Here is a 17,636-nt window from a genome sequence, read left to right on the forward strand (position 1 = left end):
AGATGGGGCTCATTGGCCATGGTTGGCAGCTCATCTAAGGGAAGGAAAACTTTGAACTTAAACCTCCACTGCCTTCTCTCCATACCTATTCATAGGGAAGGCTTCAGGAGTAAGCCCCAAGAAAAAATCCAGAGCTGGAGTTCCTAAGACAGCCCTGTGTTGAGATCAACACTGACTGACAACTCTTGTAACACTGCTGGTGCCAAACTGTATCGGTCTCTGCAGTTCCTTTGGATTCATCAGCTGTGTGGAAAGGGGGAGCCTGCCACATGGACAATAGTTTGCTCTCCATATTGCATTGCCCTGGCTTGCGTATCACATAGACAGCTTGTACGCCACATGCATTATCAAACCCAACCAATGGAGACCTTAATTTCCAGTACACAGAGGTCTGTGCTCCAAGAGCACCACAAAACCAAGAGGTGCCCCACTTTTCCCACTCTTATTTATGTGTACAAGTTACTGGCTGTGTTCAAATTTATTTATTTATTTTGAGGTACAGTACAGTAACAGGCCCGTCTGGCACTACAAGTCTGCACTGCCCAATAATACTTGTGGTCAATTAACCTACTAACTGTGAGAGGAAAGCAGAGTACCCTGAGTCATGGTGAGAACATAGAAACTTTTTACAGACAGCAGTGGAATTGAACTCAGATCAATAGTGCTGTAATGGAGTTACTGTATACTAACCTCTACTCTACCATGCCACCAAATTAAGTGAGTATTTCATTGGTTTGTGAAGTGCTACTTATTATTATTATTTTCTTTCAGTATTTGTATAGATTTTGTCTTTTGCGCATTGATTGTCCATCCATCCTGTAGGCTCCAGTCTTTCATTGATTCTATTGCGTTTCTTGTATTTACTGTGAATACCCACAAGAAAATGAATCTCAGGAGTTGTATATAGTGACGTATATGTACTTTGATAATAAATTTACTTTGAACTTTGAAAATTACATCAAAGATGTTAGGTAAACGCATTATTATCTCTCGCATCTTTACCTATGAGATCTCACCTAGATACTCCGGAGTGCCACAAGGCTCTTTAATCAGCCCGTTCTCCATCTTTGCCAGGTGAAAGTCGCTTATTACAATCTTGGAGTTTTTTAGGCGATTGAAATAAACTAAGTTCTCCAACTGAAAGAAGCAGGGGAAGAAAACAGATTCAAAATTGATGGAGAGTATGGATAATTATTATTAGTAGTCATAGGATGTCATGCACATCAGCTGTTTGGCTCCAGCAAAGGCTGAGAGCCACCACATAACACCGCACTGATAATTTAAAGACAGCATCAGAGGAATAACAAAAATGTATTTTTTTTTTCCTGAGTTACCCAAACATTGGTGGAAAATGTTGTGCACCCTCTTTTCATTGTTACCATCAATGAGGAGCTACAGGAGCCTGTAGATACACACTCAATGTTTCAGAAACAGCTTCTTCCCCAAAAACCATCAGATTTCTGAATGGACAATGAACCCATGAATACTACCTCACTATTTTTTTCTTATTGTAACACACTTTTTATTGTAATTTATAGTTTTTATTACTATGTATTGCAATGTACTGCTGCCACAACAATAAAATACACTACATATGCTAGTGATATTAAACCTGATTCTGATTCTAGGAAAAATAACAATGAATTAAAAGCAGTCAACATGCTGGGTGCAGTCAATCTGGCAATTTGACTGTATTGGGGAAGGGACGTTAGTGGAAGGGGGTCGTTAGGGGCTGGGATTTAGGAAGGAATTTGTAGCTAATGTAAATGACTGTTAAAGGCAGTTCCACCCCTTTTTAAATAGAGACATATAGTCAAGAGAGCATTTCAACATGGAATCAATCCCTTTGGCCCATCTAGTCCATGCTGAGCTGTTATTAATTGTTGACCCACACCTTGACCTTAGCCCTCCATACTCCTCCCATCCATGTGCTTATCAAAACTTAACTGTTGAAATTAAACCTGTATCCACCACTTCTGCTAGCAACTCCTTCTGCACTCTCAACACCCTCTGAATGAAGAAGTTACCACTCAGGTTTCACTTAAGTATTTCACCTTTCACCCTTAATCCATGACCTCTAAGTCTAGACTCACCCAACCTCAGTGGTAAAAGCCTATCTGGAGCCTCACTGGGATGACCCTATCTATATCTTTCAATGTGTTGTATACCTCCATCAAATCTCCCCTCGTTCTCCTTCACTCCAGGGAATAAAGTCCGAACCTATTCAACCTTTCCCTAGAATTTGGGTCCTCAAGTCCCAGTAATTTCATTATAATTCTCAAGAAGCTTTAAAATTGGGCAATTAAAATAATTTAAACACACTGTAGAGAGGTGTGTTACGGCTGTCACTTAACAATCTTAGAACACTTTTAATGATATTTAAATTTTTGCGTTCTCACCAGCCCAGGCAACAAATGAAACCAAAGAGTCCAAGAGGAAGTACATTATTCTTGGAATTTTATAAAATGGAAGTTATTTTATTATTTCTCCTGTCTCTTTATCCAGTGTTTTTGATATAACATTACTGTATCTTTCAGGATTTTAGTAGGGTCATGACCCTTTCTAACTTCCCAGATAATTCACTTTTGTTATAGTTCTGTTTCCCAGATAATTTCCTTATAGCTTGGTTCCTTTAGTGTCCAGAAGCATGATACCAGCATTACTGAGCATAAACTATCTGGGCTAAGAACTTCAAAAATACACATTGATCTAAACAACAAAAGTTTTAATCTCACAATGTGATAAACTATTTTCTCCATTAATACTAAAGGTCCAGTTATCTTTTGGCTTCAAAGGTACTTCCAGCAATTTATCAGACAAATATGTGTGAAGTGAAGTTAACAAAAATTTATGTTTGCTATGAGTTACTCCAACTCACACAACCATAATGATTCATTTGTTGGAGAATACCATATGACATAGGAGTAAGATTAGGCTATACAGCCAGTCAAGTCTGTTCCACCATTCCATCATGGCTGACTTATTATCCCAATCAACCCCATTCTCCTGTCTTCCTCCCATAACCTTTGATGCCCTTTTCTAATCTGGAAGCTATCAACCTCTACTTTAAATATACCAAATGGCTTAGCTGCTGCAGCTGTCTGTAGCAATGAATTCCACAGATTCACAACCCCATAGCTAAAGAAATTCCTCCTTATCTCTATTTTAAAGAGACATCCTTCTATTCTGAGGCTGTGCCCTCTGGTCCAAGACTCTCCAACTATTTGAAACATCTTCTCCTCATCCATTCTATCTCAGCCTTTCAATATTCGATAGGTTTCAATGAGATCCCCTCCTCATTCTTCTAAACTCCAGTGAATACAGGGCCAGAGCCATTAAGTACTCCTCATACATTAACCCCTTTATTAAACAGAAAATGCAACTCAAAATGCCTCTATGAAGTAGAAGATTAATAGAGTCATAGAAAAGTACAGTACAGAAACGGGCTCTTTAGCCCATATAGTCCATGCCGAATCATTTAAACTATCTACTCCCATCAACCTGTACTGGGACCATAGCCCTACATACACCTACCCAAACTTCTTTTGAATATTAAAATTGAGCTCGTTTGCACCACTTGCACTGGCAGCTTGTTCCACACTCTCATGACCCTCTGAGTGAAGAAGATTCCCCTCATGTTCCCCTTAAACTTTTCACGTTTCACATTTAACCCATGACCTCTAGTTGTAGTCCCACCTAACCTCAGTGGAAAATTCCTGCTTACATTTACCCAACCTATCCCATCTCCTGTACTCAATACATTGATTTATGAAGGCCAATATGCCAAAAGCTTTCCTTATGGCCTTATCTGCCTATGACACAGTCTTCAATGAATTATGGACCTGTATTCCCAGATCCATTGTTCTACAGCATTCTTCAGTACTCTACCATTCACTGTATAAGTCCTGCCTAGTTAGTCTTACTGAAGTTTTTCAGGCCATTTTTCCTGCTGGCTGAGTTCCAAATGCAAGATTTGGTAGTATTCTTCACTGTCCACTGCATGCCCAAAGTTGGTGTCATCCACATATGTGCTGATCTGGTTAACCACATTATCCAGATCATTGATGTAGATCATTGTTGTAGACAAACAACAACAATGGACCCAACACTGATCCCTGCAGTTCTCCACTAGTCACAGACCTCCAATCAGAGAGTCAATCACTCTCTGGCTTCTCCTACAAAGCTGTTATCTAATGTCTTCAGTTAAAAAAACATTTGCTTCAGCTGTGATAGAATCGGAGGAGCAAGAGGTGTTGCATTGCTTGTCAGAGAAAATATTACAGTGGTGCTCTGGCAGGATAGATTAGAGGGCTTGTCTAGGGAGGCTATTTGGGTGGAATTGAGGAATGGGAAAGGTGTAGTAATGCTTATAGGGGTGTATTATAGACCACCTAATGGGGAGCGAGAATTGGAGGAGCAAATTTGTAAGGAAATAGCAGATATTTGTAGTAAGCACAAGGTTGTGATTGCGGGAGATTTTAATTTTCCAAACGTAGACTGGGAAGCCCAGACTGTAAAAGGGCTGGATGGTTTGGAGTTTGTAAAATGTGTGCAGGATAGTTTTTTGCAGCAATACATAGAGGTACCAACTAGAGCAGGGGCAGTGTTGGATCTCCTGTTAGGGAATGAGATAGGTCAGGTGACGAAGGTATGTGCTGGGGAGCACTTTGGGTCCAGTGATCACAATGCCATTAGTTTCAATATAATTATGGAGAAGGATAGGACTGGACCCAGGGTTGAGATTTTTGATTGGAGAAAGACTAACTTTGAGGAGATGCGAAAGGATTTAGAAGGAGTGGATTGGGACAATTTGTTTTATGGGAAGAATGTAATAGAGAAATGGACGTCATTTAAAGGTGAAATTTTGAGTGTACAGAATCTTTATGTTCCTGTTAGGTTGAAAAGAAAGGTTAAAAGTTTGAGACAGCCATGGTTTTCAAGTGATATTGGAAACTTGGTTCGGAAAAAGAGAGAGATCTACAATGAATATAGGCAGCAGGGAGTAAATGAAGTGCTTGAGGAATATAAAGAATGTAAAAAGAATCTTAAGAAAGAAATTAGAAAAGCTAAAAGAAGATACGAGGTTGCTTTGGCAAGTAAGGTGAAAATAAATCCAAAGAGTTTCTATAGTTATATTAATAGCAAAAGGATAGTGAGGGATAAAATTGGTCCTTTAGAGAATCAGAGTGGACAGCTATGTGCGGAGCCAAAAGAGATGGGGGAGATTTTAGACAATTTCTTTTCTTTGGTATTCACTAAGCAGAAGGATATTGAATTGTGTAAGGTAAGGGAAACAAGTAAGGTAGTTATGGAAACTATGATGATTAAAGAAGAGGAAGTACTGGAGCTTTTAAGGAAAATAAAAGTGGATAAGTCTCCGGGTCCTGACAGGATATTCCCTAGGACCTTGAGGGAAGTTAGTGTAGAAATAGCAGGGGCTCTGACAGAAATATTTCAAATGTCATTAGAAACAGGGATGGTGCTGGAGGATTGGCGTTCTGCTCATGTGGTTCCATTGTTTAAAAAGGGTTCTAAGAGTAAACCTAGCAATTATTAGCCTGTGAGTTTGATGTTAGTGGTGGGTAAATTAATGGAAAGTATTCTTAGAGATGGTATATATAATTATCTGGATAGACAGGGTCTGATTAGGAACAGTCAACATGGACTTGTGCATGGAAGGTCACGTTTGACAAATCTTATTGAATTTTTTGAGGAGGTTACTAGGAAAATTGATGAGGGTAAGGCGGTGGATGTTGTCTATATGGACTTCAGTAAGGCCTTTGACACGGTTCCACACAGAAAGTTGGTTAGGAATGTTCAATCGTTAGGTATTAATATTGAAGTAGCAAAATGAATTCAACAATGGCTGGATGGGAGATGCCAGAGAGTAGTGCTGGATAACGTGTTTGTTAGGTTGGAGGCCGGTGACTAGTGGTGTGCCTCAGGGATCTGTACTGGGTCCAATGTTGTTTGTCATATACATTAATGATCTGGATGATGGGGTGGTAAATTGGATTAGTAAATATGCAGATAATACCAAGATAAGTGGCGTTGTGGATAATGAAGTAGGTTTTCAAAGCTTGCAGAGAGGTTTAGGCCAGTTAGAAGAGTGGGCTGAAAGATGGTAGATGGACTTTAATGCTGATAAGTGTGAGGTGCTACATTTTGATAGGACTAACCAAAATAGGACATACATGGTAAATGGTAGGGCATTGAGGAATGCAGTAGAACAGAGGGATCTAGGAATAATGATGCATAGTTCCCCGAAGGTGGAATCTCATGTGGATAGGGTGGTGAAGAAAGCTTTTGGTATGCCGGCCTTTATAAACCAGAGCATTGAGTATAGGAGTAGGGATGTAATGTGAAAATTGTACAAGGCATTGGTGAGGCCAGATTTGGAGTATTGTTTACACTTCTGGTCACCGAATTATAGGAAGGATGTCAATAAAATTGAGAGAGTACAGAGGGGATTTACTACAATGTTACCTGGGTTCCAGTATCTAAGTTACAGAGAAAGGTTGAACAAGTTAGGTCTTTATTCTTTGGAGTGCAGAAGGTTGAGGGGGGACTTGATAGAGGTATTTAAAATTATGAGGGTGGTAGATAGAGTTGATGTGGATAGGCTTTTTCCATTGAGAGTAGGGGAGATTCAAACAAGAGGACATGAGTTGAGAGTTAAGGGACAAAAGTTTAGGGGTAACATGAGGGGGAACTTCTTTACTCAGAGTGGTAGCTGTGTGGAACAAGCTTCCAGTAGAAGTGGTAGAGGCAGGTTCGATTTTGTCATTTAAAAAAAAAATTGGATAGGTATATGGACAAGAAAGGAATGGAGGGTTATGGGCTGAGTGCAGGTAGATGGGACTAGGTTAGAGTAAGCGTTCGGCAAGGACTAGAAGGGCCGAGATGGCCTGTTTCCGTGCTGTAATTGTTATATGTTATATGGTTATTAGTACAGATTAAGCTGCCAGACCTGATGGACCAGGGCTATTGACCCAAAGACAGGAAGAAGGTACTAAGAGTGCAAAGAAATTTAAATAAATTGAGAATAAAAAGCTAGAATTAAAGCAGAAAATGCCAGAGGCAATGAGCAGGTTCTGCAGCATTTAAGGAGCAGTTAACTAAGTTAATCTTTCACCTGTTGACACTTCTTCAGATATCATGAGCATAGAACAGTACTGCACAGTACAGGCCCTTCAGCCCACAATGTTGTGCTCACCTTTTAACCTACTTTAAGATCATATAGCCCTCCATTTTTCTTTCAACTGTAGCAAAGCATTTCTGATTTTATTCTAGATCTCCATGTTCTAGGGTACTTTTAATAAATAATTAATTTTGTTAATATTACTAATACATAATTGTGAACTGTTCTGAAAATTCTGTTTTAACGTTAATCATGTATCACAGCAAGAATACAAAACTGGAGGTTCAAAGGAATATCTTTCAAGAAATTTTTGTCTATGCCAGTGCTAGGGTTGAGAGGGTTGAGAATTTCAGATTGCTAGAAGTGAATGTCACCGATAGCCTGTCTTGGTCAGAACATAGGTGCCACGGCCAAGAAACCTCACCAGTACAGTACCTCTGTTTCCTCAGGATGCTAAAGGCATATGGCATGTCCCCTTCGACCTTCACCAATTTTTATTGATCCTCACCAGTAGAGGGCATCACAGCTTGATAGTCAACTGACACACATCAAAGTTGCTGTGAACGCAGCAGGCCAGGCAGCATCTCTAGGAGGAGGTACAGTTGACGTTTCGGGCCGAGACCCTTCGTCCACTACTGAATAGTCAACTACTCTGCTCAAGAGTAAAGAGTCGTGGAAGCAGCTCAGAACATTGTGGAAACCAAACCGCTCTCCATGGACTCTTGTCTACACTTCTCACTGCCTTGGTAAAGTCAGCCCACATAATCAACCCCACCCCCTCCCTTGAATATTTTCTCTTTTCCCCCTTCCCACAGGGCAGCAGTTATAAAATCCAGGAAGCACATAAGAACAGGCTCAAGGACATCTCTACCCTGCAGTTCTGAAGTTATTTAACAGTCCCTTATTATGATAAGATGTACTCTTGACCTCAACATCTACCTTATGACCAAGCACTAAAGTGATCTGTATAGATGGCATACAAAGCAACGGTTTTCACTGTACCTCAGTACATGTGACAGTAATAAACCAACTTACCAATTTAAATTGATGATCTTATAAACTGATAACTAGTTCTGGATATAGAAGGAAGGATGTAGAAGCCTTAGAGAGGGTGCAGAGGTGATTTACCAGGATGTTGAAGGTGTTGAACTGAGAGCTGGATACATACATGGAATTATGATGTAATGGCCATTACAGAGACTTGGCTGGCACCAGGGCAGGAATGGATTCTCAATATTCCTGGATTTCAGTGCTTTAAAAGGGATGGGGGGGTGGGGAGGAAAGTCAGAAGGCATGAGATCCAGGGAAGTTTGGCCAGGTGGATTCAGAATTGGCTTGCCTGCAGAAAGCAGAGGGTTGTGGTGGAGGGAGTACATTTGGATTGGAGGGTTGTGATAGTGGTGTCCCATAAGGATCGGTGCTGGGACCTCTACTTTTCGTGATTTTTATTAACGACCTATATGTGGTGGTAAAAGGGTGAGTTGGTAAGTTAGCAGACGACACAAAGATTGGTGGTGTTGTGGATAGTGTAGAGGATTGTCAAAGACTGCAGAGAGACATTGATAGGATGCAGAAGTGGGCTGAGAAGTGGCAGATGGAGTTCAACCCGGAGAAGTGTGAGGTGGTACACTCTGGAGGGACAAACTCCAAGGCAGAGTATAAAGTAAATGGCAGAATACTTGGTAGTGTGGAGGAGCAGAGGGATCTGGGAGTACATGTCCACAGATCCCTGAAAGTTGCCTCACAGGTAGATAGGGTATTTAAAAAAGCTTATGGGGTGTTAGCTTTCATTAGTCGAGGGATAGAGTTTAAGAGTCGCGAGGTAATGATGCAGCTCTGTAAAACTCTGGTTAGGCCACACTTGGAATACTGTGTCCAGTTCTGGTCGCCTCACTATAGGAAGGATGTGGAAGCATTGGAAAGGGTACAGAGGAGATTTACCAGGATGCTGCCTGGTTCAGAGAGTATGCATTATGATCAGAGATTAGAGGAACTAGGGCTTTACTCTTTGGAGAGAAGGAGGATGAGAGGAGACATGATAGAGGTATATAAGATATTAAGAGGAATACATAGAGTGGACAGCCAGCACCTCTTCCCAGGGCACCACTGCTCAATACAAGAGGACATGGCTTTAAGGTAAGGGGTGGGAAGTTCAAGGGGGATATTAGAGGAAGGTTTTTTACTCAGAGAGTGGTTGGTTCGTGGAATGCACTGCCTGAGTCAGTGGTGGAGGCAGATACACTAGTGAAATTTAAGAGACTACTAGACATACTAGACATAGAAGGAATTTAAGGTGGGGGGGGGGTTTAAAGGTTGGCACAACATTGTGGGCCTAAAGGCCTGTACTGCGCTGTATTATTCTGTGTTCTATGTTGCATGGATGAGAGAGCAAGTCTTATGAGGATAAACTGAGTGAGCTAGGGCTTTTCTCTTTGGAGCGAAGGAGGATGGGAGGTGACTTTACAGAGGTGTACAAGATGATGAGAGGGATAGATTGAGTGGGTAGCTAGAGACTTTTAGCCCCAGGGTGGAAATGGCTAGGGGGCATAATTTTACCGTCATTGAAGGAAAGTATTGGGGGAGATGTCAGAGTTACGTTCTTTACGCAGAGTGGTGAGTGCATGAAATGCCTAGCCAAGGGTGGTGGTAGAGGCAGATACATCAGGGGCATTTAAGAAACTCTTAAATAGGCATGTGGATGATAGGAAAATGGAGGGCTATATAAGAGGGAAAAGTTAAATTAATAGGTTGGAACAACATCACGGGTCAAAAGGCTAGTACTGTGTTGCAATCTTCTGTGTTCTATGTTCTAACTGCGAAACGGGATGAAATATTCTGGGCCACTGTGTAGACTGTGCAATGCTTATTCACCAAAGCATGGGTTAAGGCTCCTGCATCATCATTGTGCATAGCATATGGAGCTCTTGATTATACAGAGGAGTGAGATTTAGAGCTAGTCATAGCACTTGTTGTGTAGACATATGGAGCTCCCGTTTATCGAGTTGGGTATATTTTGAATGCTTTTGTTTAAATCATGAGCATTCTGACGACAATGCAGATTGGCTTGAAAGAGCTTTGAGCAGAAGTATTGCTGATGGTCTGAATTAAAAAAATGCATGGCTCGAACATTTGTTAGAAGTTTCTGAATAAATATCTTCACTGATGTCACAAAATCTCTGAAACCGTGGGTTTGGCAACCTGCCAATCTCTTTCTGTCATCAACACCTACCGCATACAAAAATAATTGGGGAGAAAATCTACAAATAGAAAGTCGATGTTAATATTCATCTTAAGAATTACTCATCATGAGGATCCATCAAAGGGATATTTTTTAAACCCACCATTTAATAACTATCGCTTTAGCTGACACTATGTGCCTGCGATGTTGTTGCAAGTAAGCTTTTCATTTTACCTGTGCATACATGTACTTGTGCGTATGTTGATAAACTTGACTTTGACTTTGGGTAACCAGGCCATTTCAAAAGCACCTGAGAGTCACAAAGTCAAAGTAATATAGGACAGGAGCAGCTCATCTCATCCATGCCAAACCAAGTTGGTGCCATTTACCTGTGTTTGGCCCATAGTCCCCTAAACCTTTCCTATTTATTTACTTATCTAGGTCTTTTAAATATCACAATTGTACCTGCCTCAACTACTTCCTCTGGCCATCGCACTGAGTCTGGAGTTACATATATGTCAGACCAAGTAAAGATAGTGGATTTCATAAAGTCATAGATTGATAGTGTTATTTCCTTCCCTTAATGGACACCTACTGAATATTGATAGACCTAGATAGAGTGGACGTAGAGAGAATGTTTCCTGCAGTGGGCAAGTCCAGGATCAGAGAGCACAGCCTCAGAATAGAAGGATGTTCCTTTAGAGCAGAGATGGAAGAATTTTTTTAGCCAGATGGTGATGAATCTGAGGAATCAATTGCCACAGATGGCTGTAGAGGCTAAGTTATTGTTAATGTTTAAAGCAGAGGTTGATGGGTTTTTGATTAGTAAAGGCATCAAAGGAAGAAGGGGGAGAATAGGGTTGAGAAGGAAAATATATCAGCCATGGTTGAATGGCAGAGTGGATTTAATGGGCCAAATGGTATAATTCTGCCTCTGTGTCTCATGGACTTTTAAAGATAATACTCACCATTTAGAAACATAGAAACACAGAAAACCTGCAGCACAATACTGGCCCTTTGGCCCACAATGCTGTGCTGAACATGTACTTACTTTAGAAATTACCTAGGGTTACCCATAGCCCTCTATTTTTCTAAGCTCCATGTAGCTGTCCAGGAGCCTCCTAAAAGACCCTACCATTTCTGCCTCTACCACAGTCAATGGCAGCCCATTCCATGCACTCACCACTCTCCGTGTAAAAAACTTACCCTGACATCCCCTCTGTACTTACTTCCAAGCACCTTAAAACTGTGCTGTCTCATGTTAGCCATTTCAGCCCTGGGAAAAAGCCTCTGACTACCCACACGATCAATGCCTTTCATCATCTTATACACCTCTATCAGGTTACCTCTCATCCTCCGTCGCTCCAAGGAGAAAAGGCCAAGTTGACTCAACCTATCTTCATAAGGCATGCTCCCCAATCCAGGCAACATCCCTGTAAATCTCCTCTGCACCCTTTCTATAGTTTCCACGTCCTTCCTGTAGTGAGGTGACCAGAACTGAGCACAGTACTCCCAAGTGGTGTCTGACCAGGGTCCTAAGAAGCTGTAACATTACCTCTCGGCTCTTGACCTCAATCCCACAGCTGATGAAGGCCAATGCACCGTATGCCTTCTTAACCACAGAGTCAACCTGTGCAGCAGCTTTGAGTGTCCTATGGACTCGAACCTCAAGATCCCTCTGATCCTCTACACTGCCAAAAGTCTTAATACTATATTCTGCCATCATATTTGACCTACCAGAATGAACTACTTCACACTTATCTGGGTTGAACTCCATCTGCCACTTCTCAGCCCAGTTTTGCATCCTATCGATGTCCTGCTGTAACCTCTGACAACCCTCCACATTATCCACAACACCCCCAACCTTTGTATCATCAGCAAATTTACTAACCCATCCCTCCACTTCCTCATCCAGGTCATTTATAAAAATCAGAAAGAGAAGAGGTGCCAAAACAGAACCCTGAGGCACACCACTGGTCACCGACCTCCATGCAGAATATGAACCGTCTACAACCACTCTTTGCCTTCTGTGGGCAAGCCAGTTCTGGATCCACAAAGCAATGTCCCTTTGGATCCCATGCCTCCTTACTTTTTCAATAAAGCTTGCATGGGGTACAAATGCCTTGCTGAAATCCATATACACTATATCTACTGCTCTACCTTCATCAATGTGTTTAGTCACATCCTCAAAAATTTGAATCAGGCTTGTAAGGCATGACCTGTCTTTGACAAAGCCATGCTGCCTATTCCTAATCATATTATGCCTCTCCAATTGTTCATAAATCCTGCCTCTCACAATCTTCTCCATCTACTTACCAACCACTGAATGAAGACTCACTGGTCTATATTTTCCTGAGCTATCTCTACTCCCTTTCTTGAATAAAGGAACAACATCTGCAACCTTCCAATCCTCCGTAACCTCTCCCATTCCTATTGATGATGCAAAGATCATCGCCAGAGGCTCAGCAATCTCCTCCCTCGCCTCTCACAGTAGCCTGGGGTATATCTCGTCCAGTCCCGGTAACTTATCCAACTTGGCACTTTCCAAAAACTCCAGCACATCCTCTTTCTTAAGGTCTATGTAGCCCCCCTGGCCACCCTCAGGGTCGCTCGGCTCGTTGTCGTCTAGGGAAACAGCCTCGGCCCCACCAAACTGGGTAATTAGTTTGTGTGGATGCTGTGTGAGGCACCCCACCTCACCCAAATAACAGACAATACACCAGATGCAATTAAATGATACACAGTTTATAGATATTACTGGAACTATATAATTAAAAGAGAATAAAATATAAAAGGAAAATAAAAGACGCCACACTTATCAAAGTTCAATCTCTTTGTGCACAAAAAACCCGTTGGAGCTCAAGGACCTTCTTCTTCACCCTGCGACCCCTCGGACCACCTCGACCGGCCGCCTGGGACCAACAACGGTGGTCGACCAGACGCTCCACACGAATCCGTCTCCGTCTCCTTGCCGAACGCCCCGCTCGGGGTCCGACCCTGTTAGCGGACTCACAGCACCTCGTCCATCCTCTGTCTCGCTCTCCCGCCTTCTGCCCCCAAAATCCCCTTGCAAATGGTATCTTCAAATACACCAAAACCATAACAACTATCCCAATTGGTTAATAACGTATTTCTTATCATCCTCTAAACCACAACAAGCTGCTAGCGCAAACTTTCTCAGCGTTTAAGACAACAAAGCCGCATTCCCCAGATTAACATAACAAAGACGTCATTTTAATTAGCCTCCGCAGTAACATAAAAATCAAAACCCCCTTACAAGGTCTATATGCTCAAGCTTTTCAGTCTGCTGTAAGTCATCCCTACAATCACCAAGGTCCTTTTCTGTAGTGAATATTGAAGCAAAGTATTTATTAAGTACCTCTGCTATCTCCTCTGGTTCTGTACACACTTTTCCACTGTCACACTTGATTGGTCCTGTTCTCTCACATCTTATCACCTTGCTCTTCACATACTTGTAGAATGCCTTGGGGTTTTCCTTAGTCCTGTCCGCCAAGGCCTTCTCATGGCCCCTTCTGGCTCTCTTAATTTCATTCTTAAACTCCTTCCTGCTAGCCTTATAAATATTTAGATCTTTATCATTAGCTAATTTTTTTGAACCTTTCGTAAGCTTTTCTTTTCTTCCTGACTAGATGTTCAACAGCCTTTGTACACCATGGTTCCTGTACCTTACCATCCTTTCCCTGTCTCTTTGAAACGTATCTATGCAGAACTCCACGCAAATATCCACTTCCACCCACGGAGACTCAGTAGACAACCCCTCCATGACTTCCTCCTTTTCTGCAGCCGTGACACTATCTGTGATCAGCAGTGCCATGCCCCCACCTCTTTTGCCTCCGTCCCTGTCCTTTCTGAAACATCTAAATCCTGGCACTCCAAGTAGCCATACCTGCCTCTGAGCCATCCAAGTCTCTGTATTGGTCACAATATCATAGCTCCAAGTACTGATCCACGCTCTTGTTTTTTTTAAAAAATGAGACTAGTCACTGTTAGCAAGACCAGAACTTATGGTCTATCCCTCGCTGTCCTAGAGAAAGTGGAGGTTAACAACCTCTGCTGTGAGTGCTCCCACATTATCGATTGGTAGGGTGCTCCAGAAATTAGGCACAGTAATGACAATTAGCTGGCCATATAGTTCCAAGTCAGAATGGTGTGTGAGTTGTGAGGAAGCTACAGTTGGTGCTGTTCCCATGCATCTGCTGCCCTTGTCCTTCTTGGTGGTAGAGATCACATGTTGCTGATGGAGATATACAGCAGTGCGGTTTGTATAGGTGTGCACCTGTGGTGAAGGGAATGAATTATATAAAGTGCTAAATGGGATGCCAAATAAATGGACTCCTTTGTCCTGGACATTGTTGCTGAGTTTCTTGTCTGGTTGTTGGAGCTGCTTTAATTCAGGTAAGTAGAAAATAATCCTTCACTTTGCCGACTTGTCCTTGAACCAGATCAAAAGGCCTTGGGAACTCAATAGAGGATATCCAACCTCTGAACTGTTCATTTAGCCTCAGGGTTTCTGCAGCTGAACCAGCTGTGTGTCTGATCAACAGGGGCCCTCAGTATATGGAGGACTAGGGGGCATTCCCTCAGAATGTGGGGGAACTGGGTAAGGGAATGTTAAGGCTAGGTGGTTCCATTTTCTCTTGTAGTTGATGGTCATTGTCTGAGACCTTTGTGGCTTGAGTCCACATCACCACTATCCTGAACACTGATCACATTTTGCATTAAGCTAGCTCTTGCATTGTTTCAGTTGCAGAGAAACTGCACATGGAGCTGAACGTTGTGCAGCCAACAATGATCACCTGACCGTCTGATGAATGAAGGTTATTAATGAAGCAGTTAAAGGTGATGGGGCAAGGGTTTGACCTAAGGAACTCTGCAGTCATGCTGTATGGCTGGCAAGATTGAATTCTAACAATGGCAACCATCTTCTTTTGTGCAAAGTGTGACTTCTGACCTTTAAATATCAGTATAAACAGAGCTCCATGATGATGCACACAGTCAAATGTTGCCTCATAGTCAAGGGCAGTAACTCTAGGAGTCATAGAACACTACAGCACAGAAACAGGCCTTTGGCTCATCTAGTCGGTGCTGAACTGTTATTCTGCCTAGTCCCATTGACCTGTACCTGAACCGTAGCTCTCTATACCCCTCCCATCCTTGTACTTACCCAATCTTCTCTTAAATGTTACAGTTGAACCTGCAGCCACCACTTCCACTAGGAACTTATTCCATACTCTTACCACCTCCTGAGTGAAGAAGTTTCCCCTCACCTTGCCCTTAAATATTTCACCTTTCACCCTGAATTTATGACCTTTCGTTGTCATCTCACCCAACCTCAGTGGAAATAATCTCTTTGCATTTACCCCAATTACACTGTAATTGTGTACATACATCTCTATCAAATATCCTCATATTTTACTGCGCTCCAGGGAATGAAGTCCTAACCTTTTCAACCTTTCCTTGTAACTCAGGTCCTCAAGTCCCAGCAACATCCTTGTAAATTTTCTCCGTACTCTTTCAATCTTATTTTTGTCTATCCTGTAGTCGGTGACCAGAATTGCACACAATCCTCCAAATTAGGCCTCACCAACCTCACATAAAATCCTAACTCTTATATTCAATACTCTGATTTATGAAGGCCAATGTTGCCTTACCCATTCACTATCAGAGATCCAGGCCTACAACTACTACTACTACTATGTCGACTCAGGCCTAGGGGGCCAGCGCCGGGCACGGTGACGGACTCTCCCCTTCTCCCTCTCCCTCATCAGTGTGTTCAGTTCATCTACATTAGCCACGCCGCTGTCTTCTAGGAGCGTGTTGACCATAGTCTTGGGAGGGCGCCCTGGTTTCATCCTCCCATGCTTGGGCTCCCATGTGATGGCTAGGCTGGCAGGTAGTTCGGGGTGGCGTAGATAGTGCCCCGTTAGTTGCAGTCTTCTTGCCTCGATTTTAGTGGTGATCATCGGTAGGTCGTCATAGAGCTCGACGTTCGTCATGTGCTGTTGTCAACTTGCATCAAGAGCCATCTAGAACATTCGTGTATAGCAACCATCTAGAGACTTCCGCATAGTCTTGGTGAATGTCCACATCTCGCATCCGTATGTGAAAATGGACTCTATGACTGCTATGAAGATCCTCTTTTTAAGCCCTCTGGTCAAGTTCGACTTCCAGATTTCCTTCATGTCGTTCATAGCCCTCCACGTCAGCGCCTTCCGTATCTTTATGTCCTTCACTGAACTCATCATTCTTGACCCGAGGTACTTGTAGTCAAAGACTTTCTTAATGGTATCATTGTTTACAGTCTTGAGAGTACCTTCGTCGCAGTGCAATGCCATGTACTCTGTCTTTTTAGCGTTTAGGTGAAGTCCAACTTTAACATACAACATAGGAATATTAATTAGCATAGAAATAGGCCACTCATCCCCTTCAGCCTGGGCCTGTACTCTAAAATATTGTGATTGATCTTCCAACTCAGTAGTGTTTGTTTTGCACTATCACCTTATCCTTCAATTCCTCTGACATCCAAGAAAACTGATCAATCTCTGTTGTGAACACTTGACCCTCTAAAACTTTTTGGCATAAGGAATTCCTTTTGTTCCCCAACCTTTGATTGATTCTCTTTTCAATGTGCAAGATTTCTTAAAAGGGCAGTGAGCAATGTGCCAAGAGTCTCATAAAATCACAGCACAGAAACAGGCCCTTTAGCCCATCTTGTCCATGCTGGCTTGTTTTTCTGCCCAGTTCCATCTTCCTGCACATGGACCATTGCCCTCTATACCTCTCTCATCCAGCTACCTATCTAAGCTTCTCTCAAACTGAACTTGTATCGAACACTTCCACTGGCAACTTATTCCACACTCATACGTCCCTGTGAGTGAAAAAAATTTCCCTTAAACATTTCCCCTTTCACTGTAAACCTATGATCTCTAGTTCCAGTGCCATCCAATCTGACGAGGCATATGTGTTTTGTTGGGTAAGCAACCAAGTGACATGAGCAAAGGTAGGTTAAGGAGGTACAGATTAGCCCTGTTCTAACTGAATACTTGAACAGGCCAAAGGAGCTGAATGGATAACTCATCTACTGGATTTCTCACCTTCAGTTGGAGCAGCTGATCGTGAGCTAACACTGGCTAACTGTAAGGTAGTGTGGTGGTAGAGTTACCACACAAACTGAGTTCAGAGGCATAAGTTTGAATCCACTCTATTTATGTAATTACTAACAGTGCATTGAGGATGGCCGGAAGGGATTTGAAAATTAGTCTCTTAAAGGGACAGTCATACTGAGGCTCTTCTTAC

At 42.3% G+C, this 17,636-nt stretch overlaps 1 protein-coding gene across 4 annotated transcripts in view; it reads right to left on the bottom strand.

Annotated features, from left to right (window-relative positions):
• Window positions 1-17,636, bottom strand: part of LOC140211208 (caM kinase-like vesicle-associated protein) — a 232,373-nt gene that overhangs the window by 31,391 nt on the left and 183,346 nt on the right. For all 4 annotated transcript variants that reach the window (XM_072280809.1, XM_072280808.1, XM_072280807.1 and 1 more), the window contains exon 6: window positions 1,017-1,137. In XM_072280809.1, coding sequence (XP_072136910.1) covers window positions 1,017-1,137 — 121 coding nt within the window. The remainder of the gene's footprint in view (window positions 1-1,016; window positions 1,138-17,636) is intronic.

Source organism: Mobula birostris, chromosome 16, assembly GCF_030028105.1.
Source record: "Mobula birostris isolate sMobBir1 chromosome 16, sMobBir1.hap1, whole genome shotgun sequence".
Taxonomy (NCBI): domain Eukaryota; kingdom Metazoa; phylum Chordata; class Chondrichthyes; order Myliobatiformes; family Myliobatidae; genus Mobula; species Mobula birostris.